This window comes from Panthera onca, chromosome C1 (genome assembly GCF_046562875.1).
Source record: "Panthera onca isolate mPanOnc1 chromosome C1, mPanOnc1 haplotype 2, whole genome shotgun sequence".
Lineage (NCBI taxonomy): Eukaryota > Metazoa > Chordata > Mammalia > Carnivora > Felidae > Panthera > Panthera onca.
The window spans coordinates 107,873,296-107,895,032 of NC_138346.1; the positions used below are offsets into that span (position 1 = coordinate 107,873,296).

At 41.8% G+C, this 21,737-nt stretch overlaps 1 protein-coding gene across 3 annotated transcripts in view; it reads left to right on the forward strand.

Moving 5' to 3' along the window:
- Window positions 1-21,737, forward strand: part of CNTNAP5 (contactin associated protein family member 5) — an 809,440-nt gene that overhangs the window by 739,202 nt on the left and 48,501 nt on the right. For all 3 annotated transcript variants that reach the window (XM_078451401.2, XM_078451402.2, XM_078451400.2), the window contains exon 20: window positions 15,236-15,366. In XM_078451401.2, coding sequence (XP_078307527.1) covers window positions 15,236-15,366 — 131 coding nt within the window. The remainder of the gene's footprint in view (window positions 1-15,235; window positions 15,367-21,737) is intronic.

The window sequence follows — 21,737 nt, forward strand, 5'->3', positions numbered from 1 at the left end:
ATAATAATTAGGACACGAGCGAACATTTATGAACGGCATGCTGCAGATACTCTAAAAGTACTTAATATGGCTTCAATTCCCAGAATTTCATGGAGTACATGCTATCAATATACCCAGTTTGTACACACAGGAAGTGAGGTACTGGGAGTCCATTTAACTGACCTGGGGCCTCACTGGTAATATGAAGAGAGGCACTGGGGTCTGAACTCTGGAACACCGGCTAATTGTGACTATTACTCTGTCCTGCCTCTCAGAAGACATGTCAATAGGCACACAGGATGAAGCTTTGAACTGAGCCCCCACAGCATGGAATTCTACAATGATTCTGTCATTGGAAAGGGTATGGAACTTCTTTGAAAGAGTGTTTTTTATTCTCATACATTCTAACAAGTCTTTGAGCTGGGAAGCAATATCCCTAACTTACTATAAAGCAATATCTTATTACACATGGTTGACTGTGAATGTAATTGGGTTGCAGCCAACACAACCCCCCGTCAGTGGCTCTCAGGTCGCTGTTTCCAGCCACCACTTTTCTCCAAAATTCAGTCCCCACATCTCTTGCTGTTTGTTTGCCATCTTTAACTTTATTTTTTTTAACGTTTATTTATTTTTGAGAGAGAGAGACACACACACAGAATGTGAATGGGGGAGGGTCAGAAAGGGAGGGAGACACAGAATCTGAAGCGGGCTCCAGGCTCTGAGCTGTCAGCACAGAGCCTGACATGGGGCTCGAACCCACGAACGGTGAGGTCAGACCTGAGCCAAAGTGGGACGCTTAACCGACTGAGCCACCCAGGAGCCCCTACCATCTTTAACTTTATATTATAACCTTAATATCCCACATAAATTATAGTAGTTAAACCTACTTTTGTTCCATTTTAAAACTTGTCTTTCTTTTCTTTCCATATTGCCTGTATTATCTAAAGCTATTAATTAATTCCTTCCTTCATGCATTCATGTTAACTACCATATGCCAGATGCGTTTGATACATGCTGAAGACACAGAAGTAAATGAGATAGACAGGAACCTCTGTCCTCCTGGATCTTGCATTTTGTTGGAAGATGTGAATACACTGCGAGAAATAGAATTACAAACCATGAAGTTTCCTGTGAGAAAATACAGGGTAGTATGAGAGCTCCTACCAAAACTGGGGGAGGCCTGCAAAGAGGGATTCCCTGAAGGAGAGAGGGTTCTCCTCAAGTAGCAAGGGTGGGTGGGGCCGGCTGGTTGGGTGGGGTGGATTCCAGTAGAAGAGATGGCTCCAACAGATTCTTGGGAGGGAGGACGGTGTGTGGAAGAGCTGACCGATGTCCAGTTGGCCACAGAGAACGGGGTGAGTGATGTGAGAGGGGTCAGCTGGCACAGAGCACCCCAGACCTGGAACCCTACAGTCATGGCTCTTCTCTTTGCCTGAATACACCCAACCTTTCACCAAATCCTGCTGATCTTGGTGTTACTCTCTCATAATTATCATTTCTCTTATTCAGTCTTGCCTTGATGGTACCTAAAGGCCTTTAGATGGTTTGCAGGGCTCCCATCCCTCACTGCCCTAAGTCACTGAGGCCTGGAGTTCTCTGGAATTCTTCTCAAGTATATCCTACCATATTCTTTCCGTTAGAAACTTCACTGACTCCCCAACCCCCTGCAGTGTAAACCCGGATTCATGAGGCAGTGTACACAGCCCCTTATTAGCATGTGGCATAGCCTGGATTTACATGGGGAACTGAATTTCCTGCTTTAACATTCCCTTCTCTGAACTCGAATCTATTGTCAACCATGAAGAAGTGCTTGGGCAACTCTAGAGATCTTTGCTAAATATTTGGAGACACAAATGTAGTTACTTTATTTTTCCTCCAAGCAATGCACACTTGTCTCTTTTTCAATATTTCCATAAGTGAACAAATATGTTTGATGTAGTGAAAAAAGTAACATTAGTCTTCTTTGTAAGCATAGGTCTTCTGAAACATATTCATCCTTTCACTTGGCAAGTATCTAGGCAGCCCTTACTATATGTAAGAACAGTGGAGGAAAAACAAGAAAGGTTGCAAGGATGTAAACCTCTTTTGGCCAGAGTATAGGACTACAGGAAGGGTTGGGTAGACATGGCTACCAGATTGAGATAAGGTTAGAGAATACAAGTCTTTGGACTTGACTATGTTGATAGGTAGGGAGTATTCTTCACAGTGAAGTCACACTGTCAGGCATGGTGAAGGAAGGTAAATTTGGTGTTGATACAGGAGAAAGGACTAGAGAAAAGGCGATCAGTGGGAAGGCCATGCATGGCTCAGGCATTGTAGAATGTCGGGAGGATATCCTTGAATAAGGTGGCCACCTTTCTACCTGTTAACATGCTCCTGTCGAAGTTGGGACATTTCCTCTAGGTCATGACATTTGTTTTGTTTATAAATTTAGGTTTACTTTCCATCCTCCCGAGGAGGTGTGAGCTCCATGAAAGCAGAATCCTTTGGCTGAGCAATCCCAGTACCCCGCAAAAAATAAATAAATAAATAAATAAATAGTAAAAAAAGGCACACAGTAGACATTGATTAGGCAGAAATGTAGAGGATTCACTATTAAGTACATGGCCTCTGATTTTTTTTTTTTCTCAAAGGACTATTATTAATGTTTCCTCTTCTTTTTTTTTTTTCTTTTCTCCCATAGGTATACTACATAATGTTTATCATCCCAGGAGAGTGCAGTCTCTTGTCTTTTCTCCCCAGTTCATATGTAATGCGTGCATCTTTTTTGAGAGGTTAAAGCAAATAGTTAGGAAAGACACATGTTATGTGTAAGCGTGCATGTATCCAAGTGCATGAGTGAGAGGTTTTGAGTGCGTTAGTATGTTGTGGGTATGCGGGTATGGGGAATGATGTTCTTTATTATTATTTCATTTCTATTGGACCTCATTTTCAGAAAGGAGGGGTTGAGAAGGAAAGCAGAAAATATTCTGGGCTGCTACTGTAGTTTCTTCTCTCTTTGTGTCTCAGCTCAGGAGGCGGAGACCCTCCTCCAGCTTCTTATCTACCTCAAATCCATGGCGGCGTGCAAAGGGCATAGTATAGGCCTTGGGTTCAAAGCCCCATATTGCCACTGAGACTTCATTTTTAACTTCCCTGAGCTTCACTCCCCATTTGTAACAAAAACGGTAACTTCAAAATTGTTGTTGTATCACAACCAAGGGAGTGGCTGGTTCCTCTTAGGGGTGGGACAGGAATCTTGGAACGGGTCTTGGGAAGGAGCCAGAGGAGTCTCTTTGAGCCCACATCCTGGGACATCCCCAAGTGCTCCTCTGTTCGCTCATCAAGTGCAACGTCACACATAAATAAACAAGAACTTTCACAAGGGGAGGCACAGGATGGGCACTCCGTAAACTCCACTTTTATCCTCTTTGCGCACATCCCTCAGATGCAGGTCACTGCCACCACGGCTAAGACCCATGTTGGAATAAGAAAGAGTCGGATCCAGGAGGGACCCCATCCTGGATAGGGCCCTCACTTCTGAGCAGATGGGACTCCCCCGTTGGAGGAAACCACCCCACCGCCCCCCCGTCAGGAAAGACCGCCATCAGAGTATATCTGTGCCATTAAACAGGATCCTGTGGTTATGTCTTGATGACTTTGCATTGTAAAAAGTGCCTGAAGTTATTCATGAGCTAGTTACGCTGTTTGTTAATGATTTTAGAAAATGGTCTAGGAAATCATCTCTAATTGACCATCATTTATATTTTCATTTATGGAAGTGCCTGAAGCCAGCACTGACTGCTTCAGTTTCTGCATTTGGCAGGCTGCATGGGGCTGGTGGGTGCATCAGGAAAACACAAAGGCCCAGGCGTGTGGGTGCCATGTGGACCATGCTACTACGCCTTTCACATATTTCAACTTTGGAAAAAATCATCATTCTATGCTCAACATTTTTTTTAAATGTTCCCTCTTCACCCTTTCTAAGTGGTGCACACAGTATTAGATGGTGAAGATACTTTTTGACCTGATTATTAAAAACAGGTTGGCTCAGCACCTTGTCATATGGATGTATTTGTGCTGCTGGGTCAAATCACCACTGGCCCCCCAGTCCCTGGACTGACATCCTTAGAAGATATATCAGAGCTGTCATCCAGAGCAGTGCTTTTGACTTTATAAATACCGTTTAGAAAAAGCAGAATTATGAGTTGAAGAAATAGTGAATGGTTTTCTGTAGGCACACAGGGTTCACATCCCCAGTTTTTTTAATCTGCTCATTTTCCATGTGCATTCCTGCCTTCCGTCCGATCACAGACATGTGCATCTTCCTCTTTTTCTTTTCCCAAGGTTTGCGTGTTCTTTATGATTCCAATTCAGGTGTTATCACCACTGACAAGCTGTCCTTGATTTTCCAGTTTTTTACCTGGACGTATGCATTTCCAGAATTTGTCTTCACTCTTTCATATTCATCTTCTATGGTCCTGCGTCACTCGCTAGGCTGTGCATGTCTTGGGAGAAAGGCTGTATGTCTCTTGTCTAAGCCAGTGTTCATAACACCGTTCCTGGAACAACACAGTGTGACCGTTCTGTCCACTGTATGCTGATGGAGGGCCAGCTCTGACAGAGCTCTGCCCTGGGCACCATGGGACATGCAAACACAGGAGCATAACTTCCTCATTGGAGGCAAATAGTGGCTCTCAGTGGCATTTTAGCCAACCAGATAAGTCACAAATCGTGACCTCATATTTCTGTGAATCTGCATCGTCACTACCTGTTGTCATCAATTTTTTTTAAATGTTCAAAACTACGTGTACAACTAACGGTTCCAAATATTGTAAAGTTTTTAGTGCCATGATCAAAAGCATCTATATCCAAAAGCATTGGCTCATAAAAAGTAAACATAAAATTTACAAAAGCCGCCTCATCCTGAATTCTGTAAAGACTAATTACTATGTTGAGTTCTAATGACTATTGCCTTCAAACCCCATAAATCATATACAAATAAGAGGAGAGAGTTTTTAAATGTAAGTGAACTCTAATTGGGTCTCAGCACAAAGGAAAATAGATCTTTAGTAGCTCAATGAAATCTCTAAGCACATAAAACATAGCCAGTGTTTCCCATGGAGTTTTGTGGACTGTGCCTTTTACACATGCTGTAGAGTGAATTCGGAGAACAAGCCTGAGCCAGAGGAACCTGTTTGGTTCCAGTCATCTGTATCAACTGAAAAATAGAAAAGTAAAAATAAAAAAAAAGTAAGTAAATTCCTCATTTCATCATTCGGTGTGTCTTTCTTTTGTCAAAAAAACAAAAACAAAAACAAAAAAAGGCTGACATCCTGTGATGCAGGCCATAGGGAAACAAAGTGTCTGGACAGAGTGCCACGGAAGAGGGGTAACTGGTCTGCATTGATTCCCAGTAATGGGACTCTGTTGCCATGCAAATGACTTTTGAGTTAAAAGTGAGACAGGTTGTGGAATATTTTGTGCAAACGTAAACAGAAGCACTGAAATAGAAGATAATTGTTACTTCTTAAGGTGCTGAGAATAGGACTGAATGAAGTAAACCAGAACCCATCACTGAACAAGCTGGAGGATTTGGTACCTGTTTATTACTTCCTCTGAGGGTTTTCAAGGTTGTTTTTGAATAAGAAATGAATTGAGCCCTAGAAAACCATCATAGCTGAGTGGATCTGGGAATGCTCAGAGCATTGCAGTTACTGACTCATGAGAAATTCTCAAATAGCAGAGAATATATATATATATATATATATATATATATATATATATATATTTTAGAATAGCTGATTCTTTTCAGTGCTAATCTCTCCTCACCTTGCTCAAGATAGAACTAGGAAGAAGAGCCTTAAGGTTTAACTTTGCCATGAAAATTCACTTTATCGTTCACGGGGTTTGCAATTCTTTCAGTATAAATGTCTCCTTTTTTCCAAGTAGCTTAAAAATATAGGATTTTTTTTTAATTTAAAGACATTAAATTTAGCATTCTGTTGTGCATGCAGTGATTTGAGGACAAACTCTGGACAACTGAGTTTGGCTTCAGATTGGCCACAGATTGGTGTTTAGGTTTTCTCTAAGAAGTCTGGCTAAGTAGGATTAACATACAGATAGGCCTTCATCCCAAGGTCGTTATTTTTATATGCTGGGCTCCAAGGCAGAAGTGCAAAGCATGGCTGGTACCTTGAGGAGAAATTCAGATCACAGGTCAGAGGGAAGATCTGTGTGTAATGACTAATATCTAAATGTACCAACCGCATTAGACAAGCTACACTTTCCTTATATGTAAAATTTGTATAGACGAATAGTGAACGTGTCATAATTTTTGAGGTACAAAGATGAAATATGAGAAAAATCAGTTTAGACAACCCTAGAGCAAAATAGGCAACTGATGATAGTTTAATAGTACTGATTATACCTATAACAATAACATTTGTAGCTATAAGGGTGATAATTATTGAAACAATCATGATCAACTCTGAAATAATTGTTTGCATTATATGTGTGTAAGATGGGTGAGATAAAAGGAATATTTTTCACTCACCACCAAACCATTCACTCATTCAGTCTATAAAAAAAATTCAATAAATATTCATCGGGCCCCCACTATATGCTAGACATTTTTTTTTTTCCTCAGCCCTGGGAATACCCCAGGAAAAGATACAGGTAAAACTCTGTTATCATGAAGTTTATAATTAAACGGACAGTGAAAATCACTAGGCAAATTAAAAAACGCATGACTTAAGAAATGAGCAGGATAGTGACAAGTACTCTGAAAACTTAGTTATGTGGAAAACCAGGCCTTTCCACAATGTCTGACCAAAATCTATATAGGAGATATTTTTACATAGTGACTCAGAATGGGTTTGTATGACTGGAACAATATGTCTCCTTAGTATAGTGAATCATGTTCAGATTTTCTGTTCTAGACCCTTCCATTTTATTAAATCTATGCCTTTATGGAACTTGCATTCCAGTGCAGGGAAATAGGCAATAAGTAATAGATGTAACAATAAGCAAAATGCTGCAAGGTAATAAGCTCTGTGTGGAGAAGAGCAGGTTAATATCAGGAAGTCAGGAATATGTGTAAGTCAGGTGAGGGTCTCACATTTTTTAACATGGCAATCAGAGAAGAATTCTTTAAACAGGTGGTATTTAAGCAAAAAATTATAGGATTTGGGGGGGCAGGAGGCAGGGGAGCCATGTGTATATCCAGAGAAGAACATTCCACGCAGAGAGAATAAGGAAAGCGAAGTCCAAGACAGACATATGCTTGCTTGAGAACTTGGAAGGGAAGCATTGTGACTGGACCCCAGTGAGAAGTGATAATGGAGTAGGTGATGAGGAAAGAGAGGTAATGAAAGCCTTAGGACCCTATAACCACAACAAAGATATTGCCTTCTACAGTGGGTAAGATGGGGGGGGAGGCATTTAAGGGCTTCGAGCAGGGGAGTGATTGCTCTTTTTAATACTGATTTATAGCAACTGATCTGATTTACACTGATATATGCTTTATTTATCACAGGATTGTTCTAAATACTCTAGTAAGAGTAGTCTATATGGGAAAGCTAGAAGAGGAGTAGTTATGACTCTATTGAAATAAAATGGATAACGGAGAGAGCCAAACCATAATAGACTCTTAAAAACTGAGAATAAACTGAGGGTTGATGGGGGATGGGAGGGAGGGGAGGGTGGGTGATGGGCATTGAGGTAGGCACCTGTTGGGATGAGCACTGGATGTTGTATGGAAACCAATTTGACAATAAATTTCATATTTCAAAAAAAGAAACAATCTGGGTGAGAAATGTTGGCTGTTTGGATGAGAGTAGTAATAATGGAATCGGTGGCAAGTAAAGAAACTGATTCAGGATATATTTTGAAGGGGGTGTGTAAAACTATGTCACACCCTACTGGAAATGAGACAAGGAGAGATATCAGGAGTGGTTCCCAGATTTTTTGGCCGAGCACATAGGAGTATAGGCTTGCCGATACTTGAGGTGGAAACATATTTAGTAAAGAGTATCATGAATTCAGGCTTGGGCATATTAAAGTTTTAGGTTATTAAGCATCCAAGTACAGATGTTGAGAAGGCAATTGTAGAGAGGAGACTGCAGGTAAGGGTAGAAGACCAATTTGGAGATAGAAATTTAGAATTGTTCTACATTTAGACAGTATACTGGGCTCATAATGTCCCCCAAATTCACCCCAGAATATGATCTTATATAGAATTAGGGTTGTAGCACATATAATTAGTTAAGATCAAGTCTTGCTGGGTTAGAGTGCATCCTATATCCAATGACCAGTGTACTTATAAGAAGGAGGGATATGGATACTCAGAGATGCATGATGACACATAGAGAAAAGAAGGACATGTGACATGACAGTAGAGGCAGAGATTAAAATTATGCAGCTGCAAACCAAGGGATGCCAAAAGTTGTCAGGCCCCAACAGAAACTAGGAAGAGACAGCAAAGAGTTACTTACCCCTAGAGCCTTTAGAGGAAGTACAGAAATGCTGATGCTTTGATTTTAAATTTTAGCCTCCAGAACTATGTGTAACAACAATTCTAGGAAACCAAAAAGATAATATTGGAACCATAACACTGGATGAGATTGTCAAAGCAGTGAGCATTGGTAGAGAAAGTTCATAGACTGAGTCCTGGGACTTCAACATTAAGAGGGCAAGGAGAAATAGAGGAATCAGTGAAAGGGAAGATGGCCAGTAAAGAAGGAAGGAAACTAGGATAGGGAATGTTTTGGAATCTAAGAGTTTTACAGAGAAGAAAGTGACTGTAGACAATATTAATGGGAGTTAAAATGGGGATTTTGAGTGGAAAATTGGATTTAACATGAAAATCATTGATGACCTTAGAAATAGAAGCTTTGGTGAAGATACAGGGCTGAAATCTGACTAGAGGGAGTTTAAGAGTAAATGAGAGAGAGGAGCTGAAGATAGGAAATATAGATAAAGCCTCAGGAGATTTTTTTGTAGACCAGAAGAGAACAGAGAAATATGGCAATGGCTAAAATTAAGAAAGTTGAAGATATTTCTTTTATTTCCTTCCTTCCTTCCTTCCTTCCTTCCTTCCTTCCTTCCTTCTTTCCTCCCTCCCTCCCTCTCTCCCTCTCTCCCTCCCTTCCTTCCTATCTCCCTCCCCCTTCCTTCCTTCCTTCCTTCCTTCCTTCCTCCCTCCCTCCCTCTCTCCCTCTCTTCCTTCCTATCTCCCCCTTCCTTCCTTCCTTCCTTCCTTCCTTCCTTCCTTTTCCTCCCTTCCTCAGCCTCCCTTCCTCCCTCCCTCCCTCTTTCTTTCTTTCTTTCTTTCTTTCTTTCTTTCTTTCTTTCAGGAAAAATTCTAATACGAATGAAGTAGTACAGAGAATTAAAGAAAAACTGTAAAGGAAGGAGGGGTTGCCTGAGTGATGTGTTCAAGTACATGAGAAGGATGAGAAGGAATGCATAAAATGATACTAGGTGAGATCATAGATAGTTCTTCTAAGTTAAAGAGAAGAAGGTAAAACATACGGGTTCAGAAATTGACGGGTTAGTGTATATGATGGCAGGAGGTTGTGGTACTTATTTTCTGATTACTTTGGTTTTCTTGGCAGAGCAGGGATATCCCCTTAGAGTAGGGAAGAAGGCAGAGGTGGAGGCCAGAGGACAGAAGAGAAGACATTAAAGAGCTGTCTGAGCTGCAGATGCACCAACTTAGTAAATGCACCGAGACAGAGAGGACACAAGAAAGACCCACTTGAAGTTGGTGGGGTTGAATCTGAAGTGGCCTACCAGCGGTCTGCATTGTTTGTATTGTCTTCTGCCAGCTAAACCAGGCAGGAGTAGAGAAAAAGTCGGTTGCATTTTAGTAGTTAAAGTTCTGCCAAGCAAATATGTCCATTCAGTAAAGAGTGACCAAGGTAAGTAAGACCCTATAGGAGAGGATGATTTACAGTGATGGGCCATGTAGTTTCAGCTGGGTAAGGAGAGAAGAGAGGACATGAAGAGGTTGAGGAACAAGAAGTAGTTGGTGAAATTAGTCTTTCTAGGGATTATGGGAATCCAGGCATTAGAAAAAGGGAGCCAGAAAGGGAGAAGGTTGTATTCAGAAAGTAGGATGCGCGGGTGACAGTTGGTGATGGATTGAAGGAGGGTGTTTTAGCTGAGCTGGAAACAGGTATGGAGATGCACAGTTTACTTTGTAGAGACCAGATGGCTGCTGATAACTAGGGTGTGCATCATGTACGCAGGGGTGCCGGTGAAGGAACCCAACAAAACAAAGATGACTCCTAAAGCTTTGAAGTGAGCCCCCAGTGGGTGGGTGGTGCCACTGAGTGGGGCAGTGAAAACGGAAAAGAAGCTAATTGGTGAGAATGGTCTGGTTAGTAGAGACTAAAGGGTGCAGAGGAAGCCACATAATTCGGGATTGATAGGGATTGATAGGGAATGGAAAAGATTCAACATGTAAAAGAGCTCCTGCTTGCAAAGTGAAATGATAAAGCAAGAAACTAACAATGCTCTGTGGACAGAAATATAAGAATGGACTCCACTGCAGGGGTCCAGTGCCTTCATGGGTTTCTCTTTTGATGTTGAAGATACCACTTTTTGTACATCAGCCCAGTCACATATGTGTCTAAAGCCCTTTATGGGATCCCTTTTTAGAAGAACAAGTCCAGGTTCTTTGCCTGGACTGTCTCTTTACTGCTCTGTTCCAAGTTCCCACTCAAGGTACAGGATATTAGTTTTTGCATCTTTCAGAATGAGAAAGCTTGGTTGGGTGCAGATCTGCTAAGATTTTCATCAGCGATGCTGGTCTACAGCTTTACTGTTCCAAGCATGGTAAAATTTAGCCACAGTGCTCTGCTTAATTTCTACAACTGCCTGAGCATATCACCTTATTTTTTTTCCCTAGCTAATTTCTACGTTCCATCAACAAGCCTCTTTCTCTGAAAAGCTTTCTTATTACCTCAACTCTTTTAACCGTTCATCGTTTTGAATTCACAAAATACGCATTCTGTATTGTCTGCCATATCATTCACTTTTCCCTTTGTGCCACCATCCACTTTCTGTCCATCCACTCATCCATCTACCTGATCACATGCCTTTGGAGTCAGGGTGGTATAGTGGAAGGAACATATACTTTAAAGTTCTATACTCCTGAATTTGAATCTTCTTCTCCTTCTCATTATTATTATTATTATTATTATTATTATTATTATTAATTTATGTAGCTGTTTACCTCCCTGAAAATCTATTTCCTAATCTGGGGATTTGATTTAAAAATATCAGTATCGTTACTACCGGGTTAAATGTCTAAAACATAGAGGTGCTTAAGAGCAAGCAAGCATGATCTTGTTTTTGCTTTAAACTGGATCAAAACCTTCTTAAGGATAGAACTGTAGCATTGTAACTGTTGTTTATTTAAATTCTGACACACAGTAGGCATTGAAAAATTATTAGTTTATAATTTTGTTAGAGTGGTAATAAAATTCTCCAGAGTGGATACTTTGTTCAACAAATGCTTTCTGGAGACTTAAGACGGCAAACCCTGCTTTATACTTTGTAGACACAGGGATGAACAAGCAACTATCTCTCCTACAGGACCTTAATAAATTCAAGGAGAAAGGCAAAATAATCATGATAGATTGAGTTTGCTTGTTTGTTCGTTTGTTTTATTAAAAGTGAGCACAGTGGCAATATAGTAAAATATTTTATCAGTCTTAGGAGTGAGTAGAGACCTGGGTCACCTGAGATGGGTTTTGATGAATTAGGAGGAGCTTACTAGGCAGATAAGGAGTCAGGGGTATGATTCCAACTACAGGAAAAGAAAAACACACAAAGGTAAGAAGGAGCATTATTTGGGGAGATGCTGAGTGTTCAGGTATGATTCAGATATGGGTAATATGTAGGTGATAAAGTTGGAAGGTAAAAATAAAAGGCTTTGTATGTCAGGCCAAGAAGTTGAAATACATCATATAGAATTAAGGAGGCTTGGATTTTTTTTTAATTATTCATCACTTCCATATAACACACAGTGCTCATCATAACAAGTGCCCTCCTTAATACTCATCATCTATTTAGCCCACCCCCCACCCACCTCCCTCTGACAACCCTTAGTTTATTTGGCTTGGAATTTTTTTTTTTTTTTTTTAGTTCTAGAGTCACATAGCAAAATATGTACTATTTCCACTCATGGCTGTGTGGAAGACAGAGAAGGAAGAATGGGAAAGTGGGAACCAGTAAAATAAAAGAAAAAGAAATGATGTTTTTGAATAACTGAGATGCAAGCATCATAACCCAAAGGCTTGGCTCAAGGCATTCAACTAGAAATTTTTTTTGGATTTTACAGGTTTGAATTTCTACTTCATATTTTTTCTATTTTTATGAGAAGGAAATTGTCAAGCAGGATATGAATAATAAAATGTCTTGCTAAATGGTATATGGTATCCTTTATTGAGTATTAGAGCAGCTTTGAAAATAGGCCCAACAGAGAGACACAGGGAGAAGGTCATGTGAAGATAAAGGACATCAGAGTGACGCATCTACAGGCCAAGGATTGCCAGGATTCACAGAAACTAAGAAGAGGCATGGGAGTATCCTAGCCTCGAGCCTTTGAAAAAATATTTTTAACTTCTAGCCTCCAGAACTATTGTCGAGAGAGAATAAAATGTATGTCGCTCAATAAAAAAGAAAGAGGGGGCACCTGGGTAGCTCAGCTCTTTGAGCATCCAACTCTTGATTTCAGCCCAGGTCGTGGTCCCAGGATGGTGGCATTGAACCCTGCATTGAACTCCACACTGAGCATGGAGCCTGCTTAAGATTTTCTCTCTCCCTCTGCCCCTCTCTCTCTCTCTCTCTCTCTCTTTCTCTCTCTCTCTCTCTGTCTCAAATAAAAAATAAAAAGGAAAGAAAGAAAATATGTCCAACATCTCCCAAGGAGCACATGGCTTCTCTCTCCTCAGCCAATTACATCCACATAGATATGTACAGAGCATCTGGCATTGGTCAACTTAATGTCTATACAAATCCAACAGTAAGCTTATCAAACCTATGGGTCTATGGGTATTTGAAGTGTGGGATCCCAATGGTCAGGACTGCAGAGAAAGAGTGTTCTATGGGCTGTGTCTTATGGGATGCAGAGGACTGATACAAAGCTGTCCAGAATAGATGTGACCAAACCCTGGTACGCCAAGTTGTCACTTTGTAGAGGTTTTCCACTACACTCCTGGAAAACCAAAGAGTTCTGCTGGCCAACATGAGGTTGTGGGTTGAAGGTGGGTGGAGTGGGAGAGGACAGTGGCAGCAGCAGCCTAGAGACAGCTTCCCATTCCTACTTCAGCTCAAGAAGCTCCGTATTTTTTTTGTTTTCTATAATAGCCTTCACTATCATTTGAATGCAGTGTTCTAATTTGAAACCAATTTGAAAACGACTGGACTAGGCATATAAAGCAAATCCAGATGCTTGGGAAAGAAATAGAACCCTAAATACTAACAAGAGACAGAAGGTTCAAGACAGATGGTGGGAATTCAAACCTGAATGAATTCCCTAAAACATCAGAGACTCCGATGCAGAAGGATAAACTAGTGCAGACATTACTACATTCTAGAGGGGGCCTTCAGGAATTATCTAATTCCTTAGGCATGCAACTCTTCTATTCTCCAGATGTTCTCCCAACTCCAAGTCAAGAAATACCAGGGCAAAACAATTTCTAAGAAAAATGCATTGGTCTCTGGACTTACTGAGAATAAGTACAACCTAAATTTGTACTATTTCAGGGAAGTTATTCCTTTAGATGTAAAAAGCTTCAAGATCCCACTGAATTTTTTGACCTTCCTACCTCCCTCCCTTCGTTCCTTCGTTTGTTCATTCGTTCGTTCGTTCCTTCCTTCCTTGCTTCCTTCCTTTCTTCCTCCCTTCTTTCCTTCTTTCAAAATTTACTGAGTATTTACCATATGCCAGGCACTGGGAAAGTAAGATATGTGCAGATCATCAAGGGGTTTATAGATTTGTAAGAGAGACAGGTGAGAGATAGATAACACAACTCAGTACCTGTTAGAATAGAGATGAACACAGGGCCTATAGGAGCAGAAGAAGGCATTGATTCCATCAAAACTCTTAAGAGGATGAGATCAATATTTGCATGGCTCTGGAAGAACTTGTTGAGGTATTTTAGATATAAACTGGAATGTTGGGGAAGCTTCAGAATACTTTGATAGACAGAGTCACTATGAGATTATTGACATCTAAGGTGGATGGTTGTAAGGCAGGTGTTGGAAAAGATGTATAAAATAGAAGCTATGTTTAAAATGGACAAATGCATCCAGAATATGTATGCAGAATCTGTACATGCGTATGTATTACCCAGACAGTGGGATGGCAAGAGTCCAAATGCCCTCAAGGAATGTGGTATTCACCATCATACCTGACACAGAATTATCTGTCACATGCTGATTTAGTTTATGGGGTTGAATTCAAGATGAAAACACCAGGAGTCTGGAAGGACATGCCACCCAACAGCCCGCAGGTGCACAAGGTGGGCACTTCCCTACCAGAGCCTGGCTGTGGCCCTGTGTCTACACTGCACTACTACTCCTGCTCAACTCCTCTCAGCACCCAATATGCTACTGTTAGAGAGCTATTATTCATGTTTAAGGGATAAAAAAGTAAACAGTAATAGTTGAGCAGTAACATTTGGAAATATCCGATGATCAGAGCTAAAAGGAGAGAGCAAACCAGGAAATCCAGCATTAGCTTGTAGACTTTGTGATATTGGTGGACTCTGTTGGGTAATGCTTTCATAGGCCAAACTTTTTCTTCTATTCTGGCTTAGATTGTTTCACAGTCTGATTTCATATCATGTATTCTGAAATTTCATGAAGGCAATTATGAAGAAAACGAATTATAGGAAGTAGTAGGAGTTGAAGAGAGAATAGAAAAGGAATCCCTGCTATTAAAGTTTTCACAGCCCAATTATGGAATAGACTTGTGACTGTTTTATTTTCCAACCTGGCATTGTGGTTTCTGTACACACACACACGCACACACACACACACACACGAATGCACACAAATTTTGCACCTATACTCTGGATTTTCCATGTGGACCCAGATGTTATAGTAATAGCATATGTAATGCCTTTTAAAAATTTGAATAATGAAAAGATTGAGACATAGGTCCCTAGAAAACAGTAATGATCAACTAAAAGACAATCTGATCATACTTTTTCATTTTATGGGTCCTATTTTTAATTATAATTTCTAATTTTTTTTCAAGGAAGCTTACAGGTTCGCTATCAGCTAAGCAAGGAAGAGACCCATGTTTTCAATATGGATGCAGAGAATTTTGCCAACCGAAGGTTGCACCACTTGAAGATTAACCGGGAGGGAAGAGAGCTTACCATTCAGGTACCTTACTTCTCTTCTCATTCAGCCAAATATGTTTTGGCTGTTCAATAAAATATTCTGTGCTTTTACCCTGAGCTAAGTGTGAAGCCAAGTCCTGGGGATAGATATCAACCACACTTGGCTCAGCCTTGGACAAACTAGACAAAAGTGAACTACGGTGAGCTCCCCACCTCCTACCAGCATCCACATCACCTGAGTTCTTGCTACAAATGCAAATTCTTGGGCATTACATCAGATCTACTTAATCAGAAATGTTTTTGCAGGGGAGGTAGCAGGTGATTCTGAAGCCTAATCAGGTTTGATAACCCTGAACTTGAGTATAAGAGGAAGATGCACAGCTGAAGAGGAATCACAAGAGACTGACAAGGGCTGGGATAGAAGTGTGTACAGGTGCTTTGGGAGCATGGAAGAGAACACTGATCTCTTCTGGGTGTAAGTACCTGTTTCTTAGAGAAAGTTACTCCTAACTCTAGTTAGTTTAGAAGGCGAGGAGGAATTGGCTAAGAGGAGAAGAGAGAAGGAGGTGGTCAGGTGGTGGGTCCACATGAGCATCGGCAGAGACATCCAGAAGAGCACAGCATGTGGCAGGCACTCTGGAATTCCTGGGGTCTCATTATAAAGGGCAGCAGGAAGGGGAGGGCACATCACAACAGAGAACATGCAGAGTCCAGGTCATCCTGTTCAGAATCGTGTCCTCAGGTGAGCCTTTCCATCTGCCCAGCAATCCCCCTTTATTGTTTTAGTCCATCATTCTCTTGATCTCCTAGATGACAATTTTAAAACCTCCTTCTTTCTCCTTATACCCCAACAGTTACAACCCCATCTTCCCTTGTGCAAGATGACTTTCTTTTCTTCTTTCTTGTGAGAAATGTAGCATCCAGAAGAGAATACCCCCGTACACTCTCTCCACCCTATTTACCCACCTCCTGCATAGGTGACCAGGCACTCTATCTCCCTCATGTGGGTGAATATGAGCAAGCAGTGATTCTAGCTCATGCCAGACCGACCACCTGTGGGCCAGGTGTCAGATCCCACTCAAGAACATCACTCCAGCCTTCATATCTTCCCCGCCCTTGTCAACATTCCCCCGTTCTGTTGGATGGCTCCCCAAAACATAAACATGCAAAGATTGCTTGCATTAAGAACATAATTACAGTAATAAATAAAATAATAATTTGCATACAACATGATAAGAAAAAACGCTCTCGAGGTCGAGGGAGACCTCTGTCTTCTCTGTCTTCTCTGACTTCATATACTGCTCCGTTTCCTCTTTCAGTCTATTGCCCATGTCCTTGGAAATGTCTACCTCCTTGGTCTTCTGAGTTTCCCTTCCTTTTTCTTAAACCTACATCACAGAAGGATTTTTCCCTGTGCTGGAGTCAAATTATACTTCTCAAGACACCAATGGCCGTACAGAATCCAGCGATCTTTTCCTGACTTGGCTTCTCGTTGGCATTTGACACGGCAATTGCCTCTGATCTTGACACGCATTCTTATTTGGCTTATAGGACACGGCTTTCACCTGCTGTTTCTACTGCATCTGCTGGTTGCTCCTTCTTTTCTCTTTGTTTGCCCTCCCATCATCATTCAAACTGGAACATCACAGGACTCATTTTCATACTCCTCTTCTTTTCTGTCTACGCTCATTTCATGTCTAATTTCATTCAGACTGACAACTTCAAATGCACTGGGATGCTGATGAATTAATTCCAAAGGTGTATCTAGCTCTAAACCTTTCCCTGAATTCCAGATCTAGCACTGCCTGCTTGGCTATCTATTTGAGTGTCTATTGTGCATCTTGAACATTACATATTTCACACTAAGTTTCTGAGAATCTTACCCCAAACACTCACCACCCCCATAATCTTCCACATCTCAGTCCATGGTAGCTCCATGCTTGCAGTTTCCCAGTCTAAATATTATGGTGTCATCTCAGATATCTCTTCTCTCACATGCAACATCATGTTGATCAACAGCTTCTACCCTGCCCCAGCCACTCTCATCTCTTCCTTGGATTATTAGAGTTTACAGTTGCATCTTAATTGACAGATAGGCCCTTGCTTCACTTTTTGTTCCCCTGCAAGCTTTTCTCAACACAGCGGCCAGAGAGTTTGTATTAAAACTTTAGTCTTAGGCGCCTGGGTGGCTCAGTCAGTTGAACACCTGACTTCGGCTCAGGTCATGATCTTGCAATTCGTGAGTTCAAGCCCCGCGTCGGACTCTGTGCTGACAGCTCAGAGCTTGGATGGAGCCTGCTTCGGATTCTGTGTCTCCCTCTCTCTCTGCCCCTCCCCTGCTCATGCTCTGTCTCTCTCTCTGTCAAAAATAAATAAACATTAAAAAAATTTTTTAAGCTATTCTTAATGACGCCATTTTTGATCACCTTATTTAATATGGACAACCTAGCCCCTTGACTTCTACCCTGCAGTGCTTGAACACTATCTAACATTCAGTATAATTTATTTATCTAATTTTTTGTCCTCTCTCTCTCCCCTAGAGGACAGGGATTTTTCTCTGTTTTCATTACCATAGAACTCCCACTTTGTCAAGCAGGTGCTCAATAAATATTTATAAATGAAATGAATGAATTCCATAGGGTTTAATGTACTACGTGGGGGAGATCAAATTGACCCTGTGAAGAAGGTTTCCCATAGGATTTTAGTCATGGAATATAGCATGGTTAGATTTTCATTTTCAGGGGGTTCACTGTGGTCACTGCATGGAAATATGCATTTGATTATGAGATAGAGACCAGCCAGAAAGGGATTATGAGAGCCTCAATTAGTGCAGTGGGCAGAACCACAGAGATAAAGATGTGAAAAATAACATCAGTAGCATTGTGTGCCCTTTTGGGTGTGGGCTATGGGAGAAGTCAAGGTTGACTATTAGTTTGCTTGATTGAGTAGAAGTTCAGAAATAATTGTCAAATATATGGTATGAAAACAATCCTTGAGTGATTATAATTTAATGAGTTTACCTTTAGAATTTATTCTTGAAATAGGGGGACACATCTTTGGAGAAAGTTCAGGCTGGAGCAAGATTGGAGGATCAAATGGATGGGAATAAAGATTTCTTGTGTGAATATCTTGACTGGGGTCCTGATGGAACATACGGGCACATTCTGGTGGGCATGTGTATATATGATTCCTTTTTACTTTCTTTTTTATATTTCCTATATTTCTTTCCACAAATGAAAGACGCAGATAGGTCAGTGGGAGGACAATAGAAGGTATTTCCTTCTCTTCTCCATCAAGAGGATCTCTACCAATCAGTTTAACAATCAACAATAAGCATGTATCGGTTGATAACATATGGTTCCCAAGACACTGAGGAAGCAGAAAAAACTAGAGCTAGACTTTTTTTGAACTTGGACTCAGTTGCTTGACGCAGGAACACAACACACCTGCCTCTCAGTCACCCCCACCCCTCTTGCCCTATCTAGATCTCTTCTTCCTCCTTGTGTGGAACTCTTCAGTGAAAACAGAAAAAGGTAGGCTCCTACTCATCACCAGTCCTGCCCTTAGGCTGTGTGGAGCAGGGTGTAGGCCTTACTCAGAACCTGTTTGAGAGAGAGGGCAGACGGGCATCACCATACTCCACCAAGCAGAGGCATCCTGTACCTAAAAACAGATTCTTCCATGCCCTCCCAGGCCATGAGTGGCTATTCCTCCTCTTCTCTTTCTTTGTGATGCCAAGAAGGAGGTCATGGGGGCTGGGCCTGAAATGAGGAGCAAGTGCTCCTGGTGATGATTTGAGAATTATAATTTGGCTAGTGTTTTTTTAAGGTATAGGTGCCCACCAGCACGTCCTGGCAGTGGAGGTGAACTTCAGTGTTCCTATTTAAAATGCATCCATGACATTAAACAGATTAAGCCAGCTTACCAAAATGCCAGCTCAACAAGCTGTAAAGAAGGAGGTGCCAGGCGCTTTTGAAACCCAGTAGTTAGTTCCTTCCTCAGAGAGATGAAAATCTCAAGGTCAAGGTGTCGCTACAGGGAGACAAACTTGAGTGTGAATTCCTGTTCCACCACGTGCATTATGTGATCTTAGACTATAACTCACCTTTCTGAGCTTCAGTCTACTGCTGTATTAAAAAAGAAAAATAAAAACAGGCGGGGGTGGGGTTCAAATGCAACCGAGCTCAGTTTTCATAAAGATTAGATGAAAGAACATAGCTGAAAGACCAAGCATGAAGCCTGGCATGTAGGACGTACTCAGAAAAGGTTGGCTCCATTTTCATCTTTTTCCATCTCACTTAAAACTTGACAAGACCACTGGGTATCCTCAATTCTGAGATCAACAAGGCTCTGTAGTCCAGATGACAAACTTTAGACATCCCGCTGTTTTAAAGGACTACAATGCTTCACCCCTTACGACCTCACCAATTATAATGAAACACAAACACAATGCTAAACCGTAAAATGCACAAAAGGAAGCCTGATGAAATAATGCATTTCCCACTGAATCCCTCAATGATTGCAATAACCCATATTATAACTGCTGAAGCCCTAAAGTAAGTATCTGTGGGGCACCCCTCTTTTTTACGTGTGTGCTTCTGTCCTGTGAGTTGGCTGTTTTTCCAATTGGTGAACCAGCAGCTGAACCAGTACTACTGCTCAGGTGCCCACATCCCATGTCAGGGCTGGAGCCCGTCCCCAGCTCTCCATAGTCCACCAGGAGCCCCAGGTATCCTGTGAGCCATCTTCCTTCCTCTCTGAACCTTTACAAATACTCATCTTTTCCGAAAAACCCCTTTGATTGTCATTCACCGCCTCTCCTTCATTAGTCATCTGGTTTAAGTGCTAACCACCAGGTCAGTTCCCCAAAACAGAACAGCAGGATAGGGAGGACTCACGTACTTGACCAGTGAGCTCTCCCATGTGTGACATGTGGGCATGGGCCTGTCAAGGTTTAGGGACAACTTTCATGGGAAGCTGACCCTGGGGAGCCCGGGGAGGAGGTGAGGGGCAGAAGCAAGGGCAATCTCAGCTCCACCTTCAGTGCTACGAATCTTTTCACCCTTCTCCACTCAGCTGGAAATTCCACCCACTTTAACCTCCTCTTCAACCGGGACAAGAGCACATGAGGGGAGGCCCCCTGCACCTGCTGGAGGGGGCAGTTTTAGCCAGTGGAAGAGGCAGGGGAGAGCTGTGAAGTGGGGCAGGAAGAAAACATTCCTAGAGGCAAGGACTGAATCTGAATCCATGGGTATTAATCAGACTACGGATGGGGACCGTGGGGACTAAAACCCTATGTCGTACCTAAAGGTGAAGGAGCTGCCAGGCAGTGAGAGACATCCTGGTGCTGTGACCGACTCTGTCCTCATTACTTCAAGATAGAAAAGGGATCAATACAGGATGTTTATTCATTCACTCAGCAAACCTGTGTTAGGAGATACTTTGCCAGTTTCTCTAGTAGGTCCTACAGAAAACATATATCAGTAAGATGTATGAATTCTCAAAGAGGCAACAGTTTAGGGAGACAGGGAGGGAGAGAGAAGCAGATCATTATAATGCAGCACTTATTTTTTTTTAATGTTTATTCATTTTTGACAGACAGAGATAGACAGAGTGCAAGCAGGGGTGGGGCAGAGAGACAGGGAGACACAGCATCTGAAGCAGGCTCCAGGCTCTGCGCTGTCAGCACAGAGCCCATTGTGGGGCTCGAACTCACCAGCCGTGAAATCATGACCTGAGCCGAAGTCGGATGCTTAACCGACTGAGCCACCCAGGCGCCCCAATATAATGCAGCACTTTAAATGCAAAGTTAGAGGCAGAAAAAAAAAGACACCATGAGGACAGAAAAGAGTGTCAACCGATCCAGCAAAGGCATCAAGGAAAACTTCCTGGAGGAGGTAGCCTCTGGGAGCACTTAGAACAGTGTTTGGCATATAGTAGATACTCAAACATTTGTTGAATGAGTTTTGTAGAAAGCCAGAAATTAAACAGACAGTGATTGTCTACAATCCCTACCTAGAGAGGGATGGACAAGGAAAGCAAACCCCATAGAGAGTGACAGGTGGGCCACATGACAGTGGGACACTGCTTTGTGACACTGCCTGGCCCTGCCCAAGTTATGGATCTCTAGGACATCATCTCCTCAGTCTGTATAACAGGGGTAATAATGCCTATCTCACGGTATTCTAGGGAGGCATGTATTTTGAAAGCTGCTTCAATATGATGTCTCATACATACCAAGAGTTCAATAAATAGCAAATATGATTCCAGTCTAATTTCACAAATGAAATAGTAATAAAGCATGTAACTATGAGCCACAGTCACAGCCGGTGACTTCTCTCACAGTGGAAACCACCACAGGACCTAGAGGTTCCTGCAGGAGGGTTCATTTGCGGAGGGACAGTCGTGGCCATG